Source organism: Pangasianodon hypophthalmus, chromosome 8, assembly GCF_027358585.1.
Source record: "Pangasianodon hypophthalmus isolate fPanHyp1 chromosome 8, fPanHyp1.pri, whole genome shotgun sequence".
NCBI classification, from domain to species: Eukaryota; Metazoa; Chordata; class Actinopteri; order Siluriformes; family Pangasiidae; genus Pangasianodon; species Pangasianodon hypophthalmus.
The window spans coordinates 22,891,153-22,912,777 of record NC_069717.1 but is presented as its reverse complement, the minus strand read 5'-3'; the positions used below and the strand labels follow the sequence as shown (position 1 = coordinate 22,912,777).

General features: G+C 38.5%; 1 protein-coding gene across 6 annotated transcripts; it reads right to left on the bottom strand.

Moving 5' to 3' along the window:
* Positions 1-312: 312 nt before the first annotated feature.
* Positions 313-21,226, bottom strand: mfn2 (mitofusin 2). Of its 6 annotated transcripts, none has more exons than XM_053236539.1 (19): positions 21,114-21,226; positions 20,747-20,911; positions 15,565-15,743; positions 14,793-14,928; positions 13,938-14,100; positions 10,955-11,079; positions 10,637-10,745; positions 10,218-10,325; positions 7,397-7,550; positions 7,132-7,199; positions 6,911-7,032; positions 6,344-6,470; positions 5,445-5,549; positions 5,112-5,214; positions 4,661-4,881; positions 3,983-4,138; positions 3,676-3,872; positions 2,568-2,702; positions 313-2,443 (listed from the first exon to the last, which is right to left on the bottom strand). In XM_053236539.1, the coding sequence occupies exons 3-19, from the start codon at positions 15,737-15,739 to the stop codon at positions 2,374-2,376; spliced, it is 2,274 nt and encodes a 757-aa protein (XP_053092514.1). In that variant the 5' UTR covers positions 15,740-15,743; positions 20,747-20,911; positions 21,114-21,226; the 3' UTR covers positions 313-2,373. The 6 variants fall into 6 exon arrangements, with proteins under 6 accessions (XP_053092514.1, XP_053092518.1, XP_053092517.1 ...); XM_053236543.1 differs by lacking the exons at positions 20,747-20,911; positions 21,114-21,226 and adding exons at positions 16,872-16,997; positions 17,698-18,189; XM_053236542.1 differs by lacking the exons at positions 20,747-20,911; positions 21,114-21,226 and adding exons at positions 16,872-16,957; positions 17,698-18,189.
* Between the last annotated feature and the right edge of the window lie 399 nt (positions 21,227-21,625).

The following is a 21,625-nucleotide window of genomic DNA, read 5'->3' as shown; positions in this document are numbered from 1 at the left end:
TAATTAGCTTAGCTTAATTAAGCAGTTTATCTAAGTTCTCCCCTTAATTAAATAGCATATTAAATTACATAGTGCCTTAGGCATTGATACAAATAGTACAGTAGAGATATAAATTTTATAAATGCATCTTAACAGTTAGGGTGAACCTGAAATGTCATCCTCTGCAGTAATTTCTTTTTTGAATAGATTTTCACACTTTCCACCATAATGATTACTATTAATATATCAATAAAATTATTCCATTGTAAGCAGCGTGTATCTGAAGCCTCCAACATTGTAGAGGACATAATTTAAATAATGTACAAGCAAAACTCTGATGGTATCAATTTTATTTCTTTTAACATGTGCGGAATATAAGACATTATATTACAATAGTCAAAGCATGCACAGCTGTACATTACCACTGACATGGAATCTATAGATCAAATGTACTTCATTTCTTTTCACTTGCTGAACACATGGCGAAAATTTTTTTTTTAAATAAAAAAAAGCAGCAAAAGTAAAGTGCACAATCAGTGAAGAATTTTTCAGAACTCTTTCTTAAACACTTGGCACAAACTATAATCCAAACTGAACGGCTATTACACACGACATGGAAACAGCGATGGACCAGTGAGGATTTATACACAGACACACACACACACACACACACACTCACTACATGTAGGAGTCTTTATATATGCCTTTTATATGTAGTAATGTGTTGATATCAATCTCAGTGTAAGACAATATGGCGCAGAGACATGTCACAAATCCTAGACGCATTTCATTAATTCAAATAATATTAAATAAGTAGTCCGTAAACCTAAACTGCACTTCTTCCCCTCAAGGGAATTTCATGTTACACTAGCAGTCATCACATGCTAGAATATTTCATCCTGCATTCTTTATTTCATGTCTCTATTTTTCTTTTAACACAAACCCAAAGAACTGATTTAGCTTGGATTAAATAAATAGTGCCACTACTATACACGCTGCCAGTGAGCATTGCAAATATACACAGTGCTGCATTTTAATGCAGTTGCAGTCTTTGTAGTGTGGTCGCTGCAACAAAACCATGCCTCCTGCACAATCCACAATGTCAAGACTACATGCTGGAATCATTCTGCATCTACGGTCCCACTTCACAAACCCTGACCTACTTTTCACAACAGTAAAGATGCCAAACCTGTACCAAAGAAAACTACTGTAATATAATGGCTTACTTATACAGATATAAAAGGTCCGCATCATACACAGGAAATCCTGCTGTCCATGCAAAACTCAATTTGTGTGTTGGTTTGGGAAAAATTAGATTTAAGCTAAAATTGTGTTTTCCTTGCCTATAACATAAAACAAAGTTTTAAGAATCCACAAATGTATTTCTCCAAAATGACTTGGTCTTGCCTAAGCTATTTTCCTACAAAGATCACAATGGGTAAGGAGTCAGTCTTTTTAAAACCTTGTAAGCTTAGTTTAACTTCCACAAATAGTGAACATCACGCTTTGATCAAGTTGTATTTGGTTTGTAATCAGATACTGGCTGTCAAAATGTCCATCATGCAGTCAGAATGAAGTATATAAATACTTATATTTTCTCTCTTCACTTTTTGGAGGATATTATAATGCTATAACTTTATGTCTGGTTGAGATCCAGGCATAAGAGAAACATATTTCAGTTCAAAATTTCACCATGTGAAGAGTTTTCCCAGACTGCCACACTTTTAATTAAACCAACACATACAAACTGACATCATTTTTGCACATCCTCACAGACACTAATTATTTGGTTATATTTCTTAAAGTCACCCAACATACATCTACCCTTCTGAACTCATTAGACATAGCTGGGTTGTGACTGTGAAACATTACTTCCCATATTCATTTCATTACATGAGCTCACACAGAAATAAGGATGCATTTGCATTCTCCTTTTCTCTTTCTCCTTGGCATTTTAGCGTACAGGCCATATCGCTTGTAATCCCACTGGCCACAGCCTAGACAAGATGACAAGGTCAACAACTTCACAATGCAAATAATAAATAATTCATTCACACAAACAACCTATTTGCCAAGAGAAAACAAAGGACCTAAAAAAATGTTGCCTTTCTTTAAGGTGCCAGTTCACTACCTCAGAATCCTCAAAGGCAAGTGTACATCAAATGCCAAAAGAAAACAACAGAGTCCTTTCAGACTTCAGATTGATTTGGTATTTTAAATCCACCTCTTCTCTTCTATAAAAGCATGGCTAAAAGATCTCATCGTTTGAATATGCAGAATAAATTACTGAAAGAGGGAGTAATTTGGGTGTGCTTTGCAGCACTCTTTAGGTAGTAGCAGAAGTGAATAGTGTTGGTCTTGGTCATGTTGTTAAATAATTAAACATGTATTCCTTTATCGGCTCTGATGAAGGTACTGTTGGGTGAACATGTTCAGCTCGCTGTCCAACCAGCCAGCTTTGTTCCTACAGAAAAATTCAAACACACAAAGAACACATATATAATTAACACTCTTATCAATCTCCCCAACTACCTTCCTGCTCAGACATACTTCTGTGCATGAAAGAGTACAAAATATCAGGCTTTTACCTGAGCAGCTTGGCTTTGCTCTGTAGAGTGTCCAGCTGTTCGATCTTGCGGTTCATGTCCTGAATGTCTTCTTCCAGCTGCTGACGTGTCACATCGACCTGTTGGCACAGCTGGTTAAAGGTGCCTGCCAGCTCCCTGGAAGAGACAGACACATACATATTAGCAAAGCACTAGTTTATTTACTTGGAAAATTGTTTTAGTTGCGTACTGCATCTTTGAAATTTCTTATTTTGACCACAACCAGGACACTGGCTGTCATCAAGCTGGCACACAGCAATCCTTCATCATTGTCATTCAAATGCAGTATAAAGCTTTGTCCACTAGAGGGAACAATGAGAGAACCCACAAATTGCCCAGTTATTACATCCAAGCTTACTACTGTATGTATTAGCATTAGTAATAATTTACTGGGAAAGCTCTGATGATCTGGGAACTGCAGAGTGATGGAAGACCCCCATAATGAAAAAGAGCCAAATAGAATTTTCAGATTTTGATGGGATAAACAACAAAAATAAGAAAGCAACATAAAACTGAAATAAATCCAACAATGATTAAACATTATGAATATGCAACAACACTAAGGAACAAGTGGCTAAATCCTATATTTATAAAGCATGCTGGAATAGATTATTTCCAATATGTGGCACAAATGTAATCATATAAACAAGACAAAATTCTACAATTACTACTGTAGTAGTCTGGAAGAAAAAAAGATATTGAGATATTGAGGAAGTAAGTAAGTAAGTAAGTAAGTAAGTAAGCAAGACAGTTCAATTTGGCAGTATAGTCCTCGCTTACAGTAGTTTTCATTCCTTTCATTCCTTTTTGACATGCCTCAATCAAAATGTTTCATGGTTTTAAGTAAATTTCCAACATTATCTGAGACACTTCAGAAAGGTACATTAACATGTGGTGGATGTTTACTGGTTGAAAAAAACGTATATAAAAAAATTTTGTGTATATTATTTGTGTTTCCATTCCACCCAAGACTAAACATTTTGCATAAGTCTTTTTTTTTTTTTTTTTTTTTTTTTTTTTATTTCTGGCACTTCCCTTGAGATTTTCTTACACATCAATCCAGCTGAACTGAAACTGAACTGAAACTTACTGCTGGACTTGGTGGCTGCAGTTGGAGCCAGTGTAGCTGACGATGAGCTGCAGCTTCTCACTGGCGTAGTCCACAAACTGCCTCTTGAAGGCTCGTTCTTTCGCCTTAGTGGTCCATGTGAGCCTCTCGTACACGTAAAGAAGGCCATAGAGTCCCACCGACAGAGCAATGAGCCTCCAACCTACAGCCTTCCAGATCTGACACATACACACACACACACAAAACATGTGAAGTACAGAGATTTTAAATTACATGTCTATAGATATGTAAAAAATCAAAATATTTAGATGAACAACCGATATCTTACCACTCCTCCCACAACTATGATGCCCATGGACGTCCGGGACGTGAGAGAAGCAAGTCCCGTCACCATAGAGACCATGAGCTCTTCTTGGGTCATGGAGCCCTGTGGGAAGGGGGGCATGGCAGTACTGACAGGAGTGATTGCCAAAGGCCTGGGAACCTGATGAGACACAAACACATTTGGTAGCCATTTACACTAAGAGCTACACAGTAAACAAACTTACATCAAACTTTATTTCTAGATCGCTTCAGGGTAAAGAAGTCTCACTGGCAATGATTTCACATTTTTGTTAAAATGAGAATTAATACTCATCTGTGAGAATTAATCCTTTTCTGGCATATTTCAGTTTCATGCTTCACTTTATCTTTAGATAATACTAAGATAAACATTATAGTGAGATAATGATAAATTGAAGGGAGGCATGCATCAGTCATATCTGTTTGAAATCTGTTTGTCTTCTCTAGGAATGCACAGTTTTCCTATTCTGATATCAGAGCCCTTATCAGCTGAAACCTGATACTGATCAGATACTGACAGCGCTTCAGACCACTATCAGTCTGATACACATATTCAGTATCAGATGCATTCAAGAGCTACCTGCAAAGATTTAAGCTAGCTCAGCTTAAGTCTCACTAAACAGCAAACCTAAACACCATCGTACCGTACAAAGCCAGCCATTACCTGGTCGTTGTAGCCCATGAGGGCACGGCGGGTGTTCTTAGGGCCGAGGAAGCGATTGACCAGCATGGTCCAGCCCAAGGAGAAGTGGAAGCCAATGTCCTCCTGGAAGTCGCTGCACAGCTTGTCACAGTTGAGGTCATAGCAGAGATTGAAGCACTGTCTGGGCACCATCTTATCCACTTGCTCCTTCACTGAGATGGGCAGCAAGGGCTTCAGGCCATCTGGGGTTAGTACAGTGGAGATGTTAATTTACCTGACATGGCTGAATTGTATTATAAACTATAAACAGTGTAATACTTAAGAAAGTCGTTAATCAATAATAGTTATTGTCGTTTTGCCTCTGTTAAAAGGCAGCTTCAATTTTGCAATGCTAATGTATCTACAGTTGCAAGTTAGTACGACATTAAAAATCACTGTAAACCAATGTTCCACTTTTGAATTCAATACTGACCTATCATTTCAGTTTGTGTGGTTTGCAGGGCTGCACTGATGGTCTTGGAACACCTCTCAGACATATTCCTACCCAGACCCTCTTCTATATGTTTGTGAAGCTCCTGCAATCCAAAAACACACAGATTTCAGGTGCAGCCAAGCCAAGGTCCCAATCCTCTTTGCTAACACAGGACTAAATAGGGGTCAGGAAAGCTGTGGACTTTCCACTCAGCAGGTCTGGGCATCAACAATAAACAGTAACTTAGCAAAGTAAAAGCAAAAGAAACACACGCACACATACAGTACAACAGAACAGAAGAGGGGAATTCAATGTTGGAGCTACTGCACTCACGTTCTTGTAGACTTTCAGAACCACTTGAGAGGGATGAAAGTCCAGGTGAAATTCGTCTACCAGCACGTGCAGTCTCCTTATCTCTTCAGCCATTGCATTTGATACCTGAAAGACATACATATTAAAGGCATAACTACAGCCACCATCTCAAGGGAAGGCAACTCAATACAGGAAAAACTGCCTGGTGTAAACCATTACACACACACACACACAGATAGTAAACTGTAGTTATCTGATGTAACATCTTTTTTTAATTAAAGGGTCCAAAGTTCTGCCATTTTCAACTTATTTTAACTAACTTACCTTGTCTATCTAGCTAGGTTAGCTTGATTAGCATTCTGCACACAATTACACTAACAGTGAGCTTATAATATAATAAATCTAATATAACACACAATGCTAGTAGACTTTTCAAATAATAAATCACCAGTTGGCCTAGGCTATGGAATATAAGTTCATGAAAGTGATTTTTTTTTTAAAAATAATGCATTCATGATTCTAGTAGCACAGAAAACACAACATATATCAATATTAAATTAATAAGTATTAATCGGCTTTTTTTATTATTAGCCACATTTTGATATTTTTCTACATTTTTCATATTTAAAGCAATAACATAGAAAGCTTGGTAGATTACAGTAACTTTTACAAGCCCCTTTGTTAAAAGCACATGAACTATTATTCACCATTTTCTACCTCCACATTTCATTATTTTCACCACTAGATGGCATACAAACACAAATATTAGTAAGATTTGCTAAAATGCTGGAGAAAAAAATGTTCCTCAAACTAGTTCAGGTAAAATAAGCCTAAAGCCTAGGGATAGTGATTTTAATGGTTAATGTCTTGAATCTTTAAAACAAGCTGACACATAGTAATTACATGGCGCTTTACGTTACCTGTTTTTCAACCTCCTCTGTGATCTTCTTGATCTTGCTCTTGCAGTCCTGGGTGAGCAGATCCAACTGCTTATCGATGAACTCCAGCCGATCCTCCCGCTCTTCTTTCGTTTCCATGCAGTGGATCCTAAATCATCAATCGACATCACTTATTTTACAAGATAGGATTTGGATGAATTTTACAGTGTAGACACTAACACGAAGTGGTAATAGTTAGAGCCTCTGCTTCACATATTTACTCAGACCAATGCAAACTTGGATACAAGATCAGTTACATTTCAGACAGTCCAATAAGCCAATCTAAAAGCCATTTTAAGACCATTTTTTAAAAATGCAAATTCAAATATTGGAGTAATCTCCATCATGTAAGGATGACTTTTACCGCGTTACAGTGCCTGTGCCTTCTGGACCACAGAAGACACCAGTCACACTTTGACTAACTATACTGGATATTTTGAATATTGGGTTACTCTTGTTTACTCTTGGGTTACTTCTGATTTGAGAGCCTGGTCTGATTGTGGAATCATATTACTGCTTGCAGCCAATGTGTGGTGTTTAATTTCACACCTCTGCTCTTGGGCTGCCACATGCACCGAGTCCATGATGAATCGTAGGGCTTCTGAGATCTGCTTGGCCCTCACGGTGTGCTGCTCAAACTTTGTCTTCACCGCTGACTGGGAGATACACTCCTACAATCACACAAGCCAACGATTTACAGACAGTTGTCTCAACAAATAAAGAAATTGAAAAATTTTATTTTAGTGTGTCAGATGCTACCAAGTACCTACTTCAAAACGCCGCTCAAAGTTCTGAAACTCGAACATTCTAGCTTGAAAGCCTTCAGCCAGTGCACCCCCTGCATTGCAGTAAAAGGAAATGAGGGTCAGTGGACTGCTAAACCAGTTTTGCACACTTATTTATCTCCACTTGTTGCTAGGCAATCCAGTCTTCATTTATATGTTGTTTGTGAAGGGTGCTTGGACCCCTAGAGGTCTATATATTGTAGGGGCCACAGAGAATCCTGTTTAAGACATCTGTATAAGTTGTAGCTACCTGCTTCAGGCATGCCCTGGGCCTTCTGCACACGCGCCTGCAGCACCTCTTTGGCAGACACAAAGAAGATTCGGTCGCTGGCCTGCGCTCGGTCCACCACCCCGAGTTCATCTACCAGGAAACTGGTGCAGCGGTCCATGTGCTGGCGGCGGACCTGAAACACACAACAAGCTTCACTCTCACATACTGCTCATTACATGTGACCCAAAATGGGTAATGAATGCTGCTTTGTAAACCATTATCAATGTAAAAAGATACATGCATTTTTAATATTAATATAGTTATCAGTCATGTAGAGAATACTGACACAAACTGAGCAGTAGAAATGAACCAAAACCTAAAATCCACCAAATATGCTTTTTAAATAGTCAATAGTCAAAATAATTTAAGACTAAATAATTCTGTTCAAATATAGACTTATGGATGTGGATTCCTGTGTGAATCACCCAAAATATGTGTGTAAATATTGCACCAATATTTTAATATTGCACCAGAGAGTTCTATACTGGGGCTATATTTGGTATAGGCACAAATGCACCAATCCCATTTTTATTTTCAACAGAAAAATAAAATCAGAGCTGCATGTTGTGGCCTATACCAAATACTTCTCCAATACTATTTTCCATATTAATAAATGTCATTTAAAGGGTGCAACAAGAAGATTCAAGATTTTATTTGTCACATACAGAGTTATATATAGTAGATACAGTAACTCGCGGTGATATTAAACCCCGGCCTACTCCTCTTTTGACTTTACATTTAATTAACTAAGTTAAAAACCAGAAATGAAAAAAAAGAAGAAATAATAAGAAATATGAAATAATAAGAAATGAGAAATATATGTACAGGAATGTGCAAAAATGGATGTACAAAATATGCAAATATGTTATGCACAAGATATGCAAGTATGTTAAATGTAGTAACAACACAAAGTACAAAGTGCAGTGTGTGGAGTTTCAATGGAGTGTAGAGTGACTGGAGAGTCTTTATGGCGTCTTAAGAAATCTGAGTGGTGGACATATCCCTATTGAGGAATCTGACAGCATGAAGGAAGAAGCTCCTCCTGAGACTCTCAGTGTTAGCCATTAGACAACGGAAGTGCTTGCCTGCCCAGCAGGCTGAACAGGCAGTTACCGGGGTGGGTGGAGTTCTTGACGATTTTAACAGCTCTTGTACTGCATCGTCTGGTGTAGATGTCATGCAGAGAGGGAAGAGCAGACCCGGAGAAGCACTCAGCTAAGCACACCACTCTCTGCACAGCTTTGCGGTCCTGGGTTGAGTTGCAGTCACCGTAACATACTGAGATGCACTGAGACAGTAAACTTTCTATGGCCCCAGTATAGAATGTTTTCAAGATTGCTGAGACCCTGGATTTCCTCAGCAGTCTCAGGTGGTACAACCATTGTCTGACTTTGTTCACCTGTGCTTGGATGTGATAAGTCCAGGCCAGGTCCTCAGAGATGTGTACTCCAAGGTACCTGAAGCTGTTCACTCTGTTCACCACTGAAACTGTTCACCACTGTGTCATCAGCAAACTTGACAATAGCAGTGGAGCTGTGAGAGGACACACAGTGTAGAGCAGGGGGCTCAGGACACAACCTTGTGGGGCTCCAGTGCTCAGGGTAATGGTGTTGGAGGTAAACTTGCCCACTCTCACTACCTGCAGTCTGCCTGTGAGGAAGTCCAGGACCCAGTCACAGAGGGGGGCATTAAGTCCGAGTTCCCTGAGCTTCGAGGCCAACCTGTGTGGGACTACGGTATTGAAGGCTGAGCTATAGTCTATATACAGCAGCCTTACATAGCTCCCCTTGCTGCTGTCAGTGTGGGTGAGGGTGGTGTGCATTACGTGAGATATGGCATCCTCAGTAGACCTACTGGGCGGTAGGCGAACTGGAGTGGGTCGATGGTGTCAGGGACGGAGGAGCAGATGGAGTTTTTGATAAGCCTCTCAAAAACCTTCACAACAAGTGATGTGAGGACTACAGAATGATAGTCATTAAGAAGATGGTTCTGTTTGCTTTTTTTTTTTAATTGGTGCTGTAGTAAAATTGCATATAACCATGATATCCAAGACAGTCAATTTTGAAGAAAAAAAAAAAAAAGTGCATCTGGTATTAAAAATAGATCTCTGACACATCCCTCATTAGGGGCAGCTAATAGGGGCTGAAGTACTAAAAAAGTGGTTTTGGCTTTTTTTGGGTTCCCATTGTTTGCTTGAAGGCAATTGTTTCAAGTAAAACCTTAATTTAGACATCACAATAAACCCTTTAAATTAAATTATATTAAAAAAAAATGATCAGTGAATCGACTGAGAAATTTGGCCAAATCGAGTCTGATACAGATGGTTTTGGGCCAACGTCAATCTGATATGATACCAAATATGGGATCATTACATCTTTATTCAGTACTTTGGCATTCTTTAACCTCACATTTTTTCAATTCCTAAATCAGCAATCATTTGGTGTGAAAACAAAGAAAAACTACTAACATAAAGCTGCCAAGCTGCCACTGCTGGGCCCTTGAGCAAGGCCCTTAACCGTCTACTGCTCAGTTGTATAAATGAGATAAATGTAAGTTGCTCTGGATAAGGGCGTCTGCCAAATGCCATAAATGTAAATGACACATGCAACACAGCCATTTTCTAGCTCTCTAATGTGGTAAATGGTTGAAGCAGAGGCAGATTTTTCACAATGACCTGGTGTACTATTATCTTGGTAGTGTCAGAATGCATGGTGCCTTCCTGCTGTGTCACGGCACTATACCGTCAAGTCATTTGAATAGAAATAGTGTCACAAGACATGTGTCTTGCTTACTGTCATACCTCCTCCATGTACTCAGGCTCGCTGGCTGAGGCGTCCCAGCGGTTGTTCAGGATGAATATGTTAGGGCTTGAGAGTCGCTCATTCACCTTGTGAAAAAATGATTTCTCCTACAAGGTGAATGACAAAGACAAAGAAAGAGATAATGAGATTCTTGCTCACTTCTGCCTCATTTTATTGCTTGGATAAATCCTAAGCTTTACAGCAAATAAACTGTTTCATCAAAACAAGCCTCTAGCAGATGGCTGCTATTCTGTATGTGTTAATATGACAGACGTTCTTTGAGCTCCCATGACATACTACACTCCCACCCAGGGTCAGTCAAATGGAAAACGCATTTGCCTTGGCCAGAAGTGGTTGGACTACTCTTGTGTCATTGGGATCAATTCATTGTAAATCATCTGTGGTGATGAAATCTTACTGTTTGCATCAGTGTGGACTCTGAATTGGCCACTAGCACAAAAACATCAGCATCCAGGCAAAACTTGTCAATCCAGCTGTCCAGCTCTGTGGTGACATCGATGCCAGGGCTGGAGAAAGGAGGAGAATATATCATACTCAGCTCTGCGCAAATTTATACAGTTTGAATTACACAAAGCACTATTAGTTATGACTCTCCGACTCAAGTATCTGAGGACTGAGTTCAAGGCAAATATTATTCAGGTTATACCATCCAATAAATACATAAGCCTAGCGGTACATTTGTATATGTATGTGTGTAACTGACTGTTCTGTTCACCTGTCCACCAGTACCAGGTCATCCCGCAGTAAAGCGCACTTAGCTTTAGGCCACATGACACACACCAAACTGCCCGCATCCAGCTCCTGGTCCTGATGCAGGGCATGGGCCAGCTGGTTCACCGTCTGCAAACACACACACACACACACACACACATGAATAAAGCCTACAGTCACAATCCAGTTCCTTTAAAATCAATATTACATTAATATGGGGATGCATAGAGATGCATTTTTCACTTAAAGTCTCTTGGTATTACAGTACTACCTTTTGCACTCTTGTTCACATACTGTGACTGCACATATTCCAATGTCTATAGTTAGGATCTGCACTTTACCTACATATTGATTAAGCACACATAACAGTTTGCCTAATATATTCTGCATACTTTGTATATATACACTGTATTTATACATATTCTTTTCCCCCCTTTCCCCCTCTTTTCTCCTTTCCGTATCTTCTTATGTATATATTTTGTAATGCACAGCTGTAGAGTACCATAGCCTCAAACCAAGAAATTCAGTGTACAACTGTCCCTGACATTTTGTGCACATGACAAATAAATCTGAAACCTGAATAAGTAAGCTTCACTATTTTATTGTACACAGTTTGCACATTAAAATGCCATGAAAGTGAACTCCTTGGCTTGTTAGAACATTAAATCTTCTGGAAGAGGCAGCAGACAGACTACTGCTCAGCAGCAAGCCATGTGTGAAAGTCCGTACAAGCAGAGCATTAAAATGAGATAAAAGCCCTGACGTCTGGGTAAATCAGGGGAAAACCAGCACAGGCTGCTTGGCAGGAAGGACATGCACTGTCTGTTAAGTTATAAACACAGCCTTTCCTAAGAAGCCCTTCTAAGACAACATACTCAACTGTGCATAAGCCAAGATGCCAGTTCATTCTGTGTTAATATACTAATTATTCATTTTAAAGTCATCCTAATTAGTCCCAAAAAAACCTTTGGAGGCAATTTTTTTTCTCAATATACTTTGCAAAGGCAGTAGACATCTGAGAGAATACTAGAGGAAGTCTACTCATCTGAGAAAGGCCATGTGAAATATGAGGCCTTTTTTAGACCTCTTCATGACAGACAGCTTTGAAATGCATCTGTGTTTATCATTATTCTGTACGTCATGCAGACTAAAAAAGCAGAAATGCAGTACGTGACTGTAGGGGTGTGCGCCTGTGTGTGCTTGTATGTGTGTGTGTGTGTGTGTGTGTGTGTGTGTGTGTAAAGAGGCAGAACCAAGAGAAAGCACACACACTACAGTCAGGAGCTTGTGGCACATTATGGCTGTGCTATGTTTAGATGCTGATAAGGGCTATGTGATCTGAAGCAACACATATTATGTCAAATCTCTGCATGTAACTGGCTGCCTACCTGAATAAAAAAAAACCCTCATATATTGTGGAAAAGGCAGTGATGTGCTAATACTGCCCTAATAACACTGCACAGATTTTCCAGAGGACACAGACAACTTTCTCAAGCCTTTCGGTACAACATGTGAAGTCATGAGACCAGAGCTCAGATAGCAAAAAACGAACGTGTGGCCCTGTGACAGCTGGCAGCATTAACCTCCACACTCACGTAGGACTAATTATAGGTCAACTAGATCAGTCCACAGCAGACAGATAAGGGTACCGCAGTATCAAATCCGTTAGCTTACAAGACTTTAAAAAAATACGTTTGGTGAAAGCAAGAAAAAGGTTTTTCTAGACTAGAGAAAGTAAGCATCAACAGGAGAGTCCACTATAAAGAGCTTTATCCCATCAGCCATAAAGAACACTTTTCTGTCTAATTATACTTTTCAGATATGGATGATTAGATACATTTAAATTTTACAAGAGAATTTCTTTACCAGTGAAATAATGTACAAAACTGGATAATTATTTTGTTGTTCTCTATACTAGATTAAATAAATGCAGTTTTTGGTAATGGTACTGGTTTTTGGTTTTAACCCTATATTCTAATAAGTGAGGAATAAACCATGAAGGGACATGCTGTTACAGGAAAATAATCAACAATGGAGTGCTGTGATGCAGCCTGACTAGAAGCAGAGTTACTGTTATAACCCCCAAATTGATTATTTTCCAATGACAACGCATCCTGAAGTGTTTTATTCCTCTTAAACCTCAGCGATTGTATTTTTTTATTACTTTTATCTATTTATAGTTACTTTTAATGTTGTGAAATGTCCATGAAACAAGTTAGTTCATGTTATCACTTGTGTTATAGCAGCTATTAACAGTTGTTCCCTCACCTGCCTCTTTTTTCCCCCTCTGGAATTAATAAGACAAAGGAAAAAACAGCTCATCATGTTACCGAACAACCACAAAACCCTCTGTCCTGAAGACTTTCTCATGTCAAGTTCCAGCTGTACATCTGACTGATATGCTGACACTGGAGACTTCATCCATAAATGCTAATTAAACATCACCTTGCCATAAAAACGATTACACACAGTTCACCATGTAAGTTGTTACTATAGAAACGATAACATTAGAATGAGCACATTAATGTATACCTTGCAGCTGAAAATTACTGCCCAAACAGCTGTTATGGAAAATTATTCCACACCTTCTAAACAATCAGTGCTGGGATATATGGGCTTTTAACACATTTTGCTGTGAATATGTTGGGTTCTTACGCTGTTCCTGTCTGGCTGATAATGGACAATCAAACTGAACTTTGAGGTTTTTTGTAGATGGACTATTTAGGCGTGAGCTGCCTGGCCAAGAACAAAGGCAAAGTCTGTGCAAAGATCAAGCAAAGAACAAGACACATTAGCTAAGCAATTATGATTCATTCACAAACTATGTGCTTCTTACAGGTCAATGGAGCAAGCATTAAACTTAGCTTAGGAATGCTGAAAAAGACTTATAGGTACAGGATTATAGCTAGAATTCCATTACAATACATGTATGCACAATAAACACCACCCTGTTCTGTCAAATCTCTAAATTAAGTGAGATCACTCACTTTAACACTCTTCTTTTCCTCTGATCCTTCTGTAAGCAGGAATGCATCATTGCCATCAGTCCCTTCTACCCTCAGGAAGCAGTTGGTGGTGTGACCAATGCCCGATGGTAAAACTTTGTCCCATAGCATGGCGTTGATCACAGAGCTTTTACCATTGCTTGTCCTGTGTGTACAAAACAAAATCAGGGGTTTTCACACATGAGCCAAAAACTCCACAAGCATCAAGAAGCTACGATGACAATTTCTCAGCAGGAAAGGGAAAAAAATGGACAAATAGGCACATAAGTTGAGACCTCCTAAAAAAAAAAAAAAAAAAAATTTATATATATATATATATATATATATATATATATATATATATATATATATATATATATATATAAATATTTTACATTTTGTTTGTTCTTTTTTTCTTAGAGCAAATTTATTTAAAGGGTAGATTTCTCTCACATGTTCTAATTAACCACGAATATACAGTATGTTTCTAATATAGTTTTATATCTGTTCTTTTTTTTAAACCATGAGTGCCAATAATTTTGGAGTTGACTGTACATAGGCTCCTGTAGGAAAAGTCAGATCTGGGAAACAAAGTGACAGATGTTGTGTGTTGTTACACCCTTGTGCTCTCATAAAACAGTTAGCACGCATAAACATGGTCCTGGCTGCATTACGAAATATTTGAAACCAACCACACCCAGAGCAATAAATGCTTTGTTTGTATATTCACAGCATGTGTCTGAGCCTGTGTGTCCATGCCCAGTTGTTAATTATTGCTGTTCATAATGAGTCAAATAAAGAGCACTGAAACACTCTGAGCATGCAATCTTGTGTTGGGAACTGGATGAGACCACATACCTGCCAAAAAACACCACTTTCATGTGTCTCCGGGACAGCACCTCACCAATCCCTGCCACCTTGGACAGGTAACCCCGCACCTCAGCCACCTGCTCCTCTGTAGTGACGGGATCCAGTTCTTCATTGCTGTAGGTCTCTGTTACACAAACACAACACAACTATGATATCCAGTAATTGATCAACATGACTAACTCCAGATATGTTCTGATATTAACCCATTTCTCTAAGGACAACCTAAAAATTCATGTTATTATAAATCCATGTTATTATAGTTACAGGATAATCAGTGTACTTCTATAAAGATATTTTTTATTATATTTATTTAATAGATATTTTTATTTCTATTAAAAAAAAAAAAAAAAAGCATTTTTTTTTTTTAAATGAGATTACAAATTTTCTATCTACGTAACTGCATAAGTGAGCTGGTTAAGTGAAAAGCGTGTGGAGCCTGTTTCTGTTCTACAATGGTGCTGACTAAGCCTGTGTCACTGCTTGTTCCCTTAGGGAGTAAAACATCGGTGTCCCTCCGGTCATTTTATAACCAACCTTCTGTCAGAATCGTTAACGTTCTTTATAAAGCCTCAGAACCTCAGGAGCGTTAAATAGGATTAACATTCAACCTATTATCGCTGTGCTTGACGTTCCTGGAGCCATATTTACCAGTTTGGCAAAATAACAGACCTGATCCGGGATCGGATCTTGCAAACCGCATCTAACTGCGTTTATGAGGATATGCTTCAGTCAAAAATACGACACATCTGTGAGCACTTACCTTCCACAAAGCTTGAGCTCTCTTTGATGTAGGCGCCAAGCTGCTCAAAGATGCCGTTGATTTTCTTCTTGGCAGTGACGAAGTGCTTGAGCGGGGAGGCGTTCACCTCAGCCATGAGTCGCTTGTCCTTTTTGCCGACTGCACTGTTGTTGGGCCGCGAAAAAACCAGAGACATTGCCCTGAAGCCAGAGGGAGAAAAAAGGAAAGAGCAAAATACAAATCAAAATACTGCTGTGTGATGGATTTGGGAAATTATTTGTAAGAATTAACAACCTGAAATTAGCTTTAGGTGACTGCAGTTTTTTGAAACATTTTGAAATTTTTAAGCATGAAATAAAATGTGTAATAAGTAAAGAATAAAATGCATCAGGAAGTGCTGAAGATCTGCTGTTATATAAAATCAATTAACACCTTCTGACCAATCAAAATCAAAACTCAACTGCATTTTGGTATAAATAAACAAAAACTGAACAAGAATTACTCTTAGTTTTCAAAGCGGATGCCAGGCTTCTGTGCAGACGTAGGCTACACATCTAATTAAAAGCCCAGTTCACCTCCTCTAATGTTATTTTTAGTGTTATATTTGGGATATGTAATGAGTTAACCATTCAAGATATTTTAACATATACTCATTTTTAGCATTTAAGGAACTAAAAAGCTAATCACATGACACAGAGCAGGGCTGAAAAAAAAGACAAAAAAAAAAAAAAAAAAAACAATACACATCAGAATAGCCATGGTAAATATAAATCAGCGTACTGTCCACACTTGCATGTTTGCTTACAGTCTGTAAATGTTTGTAGAGAGCTGAGTGTGTCAAATTCTGCATGTATCCAAAACAGTGCAAACAATGTCCAGTTAAAGTCATTCCTATTGTGCCTATTGGAAGGACACATTTCCAGATGGACTTTGTTTGCTTGCTTGTCATGTTAAAATGCTGTGGTTGCAATGGACTTAGCTTCTAAGAAAAAAAAAAACCTAATACAGATAACACCAACAGGTGGAGGAGTTGATGGAAAGTTTACTTTCAGATTTGAGAATATATAAACACTGTCATTTTAAAAACATGAAGAGTACATAAAATGAATTCTGCTGGAAAACATTAGATTTGATTGCATTGTGCTACATCGCATTAAATCTGCATATGCAAACACAATAGGAAGCCACTAAGGACAAGGTTTGTGACACTCTCTCTCTCTCTTTCTCCCTATGCTAGGAGAGAAATGATGGAATTGTGTTTGTAAAATAAGAGAGCAGCCAATCTCAACAGAAGACAGTAACTGATCAGTTCCGCTCTACAAGCTTACACGTGAGGCTGACATATGCTGAACAGCACGCACGTCTGCCACAGAAAGTCACCTTGAGCGCACACACTGTGGGCAACTTTAGATCACTGCACACACAAAGAGATGGTCAGGGTTCAGATCCTGAATCTGAAAATTAATGACACACTCTATGTCAGGTACTTGGACTAGGGCTGCATAATATATTATATAATTGTCAGGCTATGAATCAGTAATATCACAAAGTGACTCTTTATTTTTTTCTATTTCTGTCTGCATATACAGTGTATCTATATCGATCTAAAAAAATGAATGCTGCAATACCCAAAACAAGACATCCAATTTCCTAATTTTTGTGTGTTATATGCATGCTGATCATTAGGAGAATCACATAATTCACTTGACTCAACAATTAACGTGATCAATGTGTTTGTATGTAGTTAAAGATAAGTAGATTAAGTAAGAACACTGGCAAGCCTGAGGCAGTCTGACATCACTGACCCCTGAACTGCTGTCAAATCCTGAGCTCTTACAGGCAGAACTGGACACTGTCATGCTTTCTTATTCTTACTGATATGTTCAGGTTGAAACAGACACATTAAAGGCAGACCTGTCATGTTAAAACAGGCTTAATCTCAGGCATAAGCCGGATAATATACAACTCATACTTGAACACTGCAGTGCAAAGGAGCACAGATAAGCACAAAAACTAGACATGCACAAATATAATAAGTAAATACATTAGTGATGTGTGCTCTAGGACAGTTAAAGGTTTATAATAGCACGCCGGCTCTTATAAAAAACACAACATAATACTAATACAACTGGTAAATATCTGTCACAGCCTTACCTTGGAGTATTACAACAATCTTGGGATAAGAAATGTGTCCTGTAGCATTAAAAATAGCCGATGCTAGAGCAGTGAGACAGCAGTGACCGTTCACCCAGTTAGCAGAGTTACATCAGTGTGCTCCCGGTCAGTCATAACCACAATGACACACAACAACTTAGAAATCTTTACAAAACACCATCTGCTCATTACCAGCTGAGAAAATCAACTCAGCGATCAACCCTGTGTGAGTTAGCACGAAGCAGATACAAACAAGTCCAATGTCAATGTCACACAAGGCACTGCTCTCTATTCAAAAACACACACACGATCGGGTCAAAGCTGCGCGTTATCTGCGCGTTAATCCGCCATTACGACTAACTTCTAACATTCCTCTGTAGAGCCATGCTCGCCGTGTATGTAAAGTTACTGCATATCTTCACCACATGCCTCACACGCAGGGGTTACACCTCCACTCTGCTCGGTCTACTCTTTCACTTCCGCAATTTTACTGCGCGGAGGTCTACACTGGCATCTGATTGGCTGCTTTGTCCGTCTGTCTGAAAGCCCCGCCCACAAAGCCCACCTCTCATGTGTGTCAAGCCCACGTGAGAGACTTTGACTCCGGCTGCGCTTAGGCTGGGGTTCAGGGTCAACTTTATTATGATTTTATTAAACACGCTGCAGCAGAGGAGATCATCAACTACTATGCAAGTTGCTACTGTTATCATTTAATTATCAAAATGGCTAGTCACATCAATAAAGCAGGTTTAACAGAAATCTCAAAAACCTAGAAATAATGTCACCTTGAATCTGACTACATTTAAATCAGTGCTAAACAGTGATTTCAAATTAGTTTCAGTTAAAATAATATATATATATAATTACATATCCTGTGAGAACCACCTTAACTTTAGATGACTGTAGCTAATATTTCAAGCATGAAATAAAGTGTGCATTGAATAAATTTCACTAAATTTTCACAACAGATGCCTGGTTTCTATACAGACTAGAGCTCACCTCCTCTTGTGTTATTTTGGATGCAAATTGTGGTACAAGCTACTGCCTGGAATATGTGGTGTGTTAACCATCCAGCCTATTTTAATATCCATCCATTTTTAGCATTTTAATGGAATTCTCAAAAACAGAGAAATGTTCCTCTCAAAGTTTCTCCCACATGTTGTCTCATGGAGGTTTTCTCTGCCACTCTCACCTCTGGCTTGCTCATTAGGGATCTAAATCTATACCACAATTTCTGTAAAGCAGTTTTGTGGCAATATCTATTGTTAAAAAGCTCAGTACAAATAAAATTGAATTGAATTGGACTCATGACTGCTGGATATGCCTATGAAACTGAGCGTGAGCTTTGTGAGAAACATATTTCTCTGACACAACCTGAGAGTGTTAGGTGTATGGACAAACATAATACTGTAAATAACATTTTCCTTTGGGTTGTGTTGTCACAGTTATAACATATGTCAAGGTATGAGCGTGTGGTTCTGGAAATATGTATGAAACATAACGGCTTCAGAAATGGGTGTCACTGCAAGTCACTGAAACTGAAATCAGTTTAGTTTATTCCACATAGGCTATGTTTATATAAAAATGTACAGATGGGTAGTTATTTGGTAGTTATTACTAGCCATGTTGAGTCTATTATCTTCCTCAAATCCACTCCTCCCTTCTGTTTAAAAGGTGTGGGACTGGTTCACACAAAAATAACCAATGCTCAGAAAATATATGATAGTCCCTCATCCTTGACTTTTTCTCTGCCACAATGCTACATTTGTTTGTAAATCTCAGTATAAAGACATGTGACTGTTATGTATAAATCATTTACAATATAACGAGTGTGTAAACGACATGATATATGAGACACAACCCCTGACACAGGCAGGTAACCTGTCCTCAGTAGCTTACTCTCACCTCTTCTGCTGTGGTGAATGTATTTTTTATTCCATGCTTAATTTGTCCCAACCTTGGAACAGGAGTACCCCCTGTCCTGCACATTTTACTACTCCTTCAACTCAAAAAGAGCAGTTAATTAGCTGATTAGTTGAATTTGATGTGTTGGGACCAAGCCAAACACTAAAATACACTATGTGGCCAAAGGTTTGTGGACACCTGACCATCACACCCATATGTGGTTCTTCCCCAAACTGCTGCCACAAAGTTGGGAGCACACAATTGTATAGGATGTCATTTTATGCTGTAGTATTACAATTTCCCTTCACTGGAACTAAGAGGCCAAAACCTGTTCCAGTATGACAATGCCCCTGTGCACAAAGTTGGATGAACTCAAGTAGCCTGCACAGAGCCCTGACCTCAACGCCACTGAACACCTTTGGGATGAACTGGAACGCCGACATTGCACCAGGCCTCCTCACCCAACATCAGTGCCTGACCTCACTAAAGCTATTGTGGCTGAATGAGCACAAATTTCCACAGCCACGCTCCAAAATGTAGTGGAAAGCCTTCCCAGAAGAGTGGAGGGTATTATAACAGCAAAGGGACTAAATCTGGAATGAGATGTTCCAAAAGCATATGTGGGTGTAATGGTCAGGTGTCGAGAAACGTTTTGGCCATATATCGTATGTAGCACACGGGTTACTCCAGGACCAGGGTTGGGAACTTGTGCATAGGCCACCATCCTTGTTTTGTTTTTGTTTTTTTCCACAATGCTACGTTTAATTCTAATTGAACAGCACCCAATTATAATATTTGAGACACAGCTCTTGACTTCTTGTCTACAGAATCACCTCTGCCATCTGATAAAAGGGGCGTGGCTTGCTCCATGGTTGAGCTATTTAGTTTATTAATAGCTACATACACCAGCTAATTACCTAGCTAGTTAATTTAAAAAAAAAGCTAATAACAGGAACCAGCTAATACACCAGCTAAAGACACCAACGTGTGTCCTTGGCTAGTATCATCGCCTGGAGTAAAATTATTAACAGCGATTCTCATCAAGATCATTAACATTAATTAACAGATTACAGAGCTTTGCTCTAAAACCTATATATAACTAATGTTAGCAAATCAGTATTGTGCAAGTAGATTAACAACTTACCAAGGAAGAAGTGATTATGAGAAGTCTTCAGGCATGTTGGTCCAAGAAAATGAATATTTCCTCTCTCATCAGTCTCTTAAACAGTGTCTCTGTTGTGCTTACAAACAACAGGGGCAGAAAACCAGGAAACACCAGTGAAGCTTTTGCTGCTACGTGACAACGCTTCTGCAGCAGATAGTGAAAGTAAGATGAACATTAGCAAGCTAAGCTAGTAAGATAGCGGCATGTCAATTCGATAAGTAAAATAGTGAACAAATGAAGTAGAAATACAACAGTTATCGTTACTAAACACAAATGTTCCTGCTAAGTTGGATAAATAAATTTAGTAAGTAGCTTGTTTACACAAAACTAGCAAATGTTCAATTACTTGTCAGCATTAGCACTGCCCGCGTTCCTCCGGCTACGATTTATGACATCATCTGAACGCGCCATAGGTTATGTTGTTGTTGTTTTTAACCATAAAAGCACTACAAAATATTAATAAAAAGCAAAAAATAAAAGAGCAAACATACAATACCAGTAACGTATTCAAAATAATGTTTTAAATAAAATTCAAATGCTTAAGCTGAACAATCGATTTACAAAATTTCTTGTTTTTGTAAAACCGTATATTAGTTAATGTAGATGTATAATTACATAGATCAATGGATACAGAATATATACAGTACTGTGCGAAAGTCTTAAGCACCCTAATTATTGAATACAGATTTTGTCTTAGATGTTTACTGTATGACTTCTGCATTATTGAGTCAGTATATTACTGTTCCAATAATAAATTCAATGTTACAGAAAAATGCTTGTAGGTCAGTAAAGAAAGTAACATATTACGTAATAGACCACTTTTCAGGCAATAATAATAATAATAATAATAATAATAAT

Coding starts and splice junctions, on each gene's coding strand:
- mfn2 (XM_053236539.1), bottom strand. CDS start 15,739: ATGTCTCTGGTTTTTTCGCGGCCCAACAACAGTGCAGTCGGCAAAAAG. Junction 4,882..5,111: donor CACACAAACTGAAATGATAG/GTCAGTATTGAA, acceptor TACTAACCCCAG/ATGGCCTGAAGCCCTTGCTG. Junction 2,703..3,675: donor TGCAGCCACCAAGTCCAGCA/GTAAGTTTCAGT, acceptor TGTCTCTTCCAG/GGAGCTGGCAGGCACCTTTA.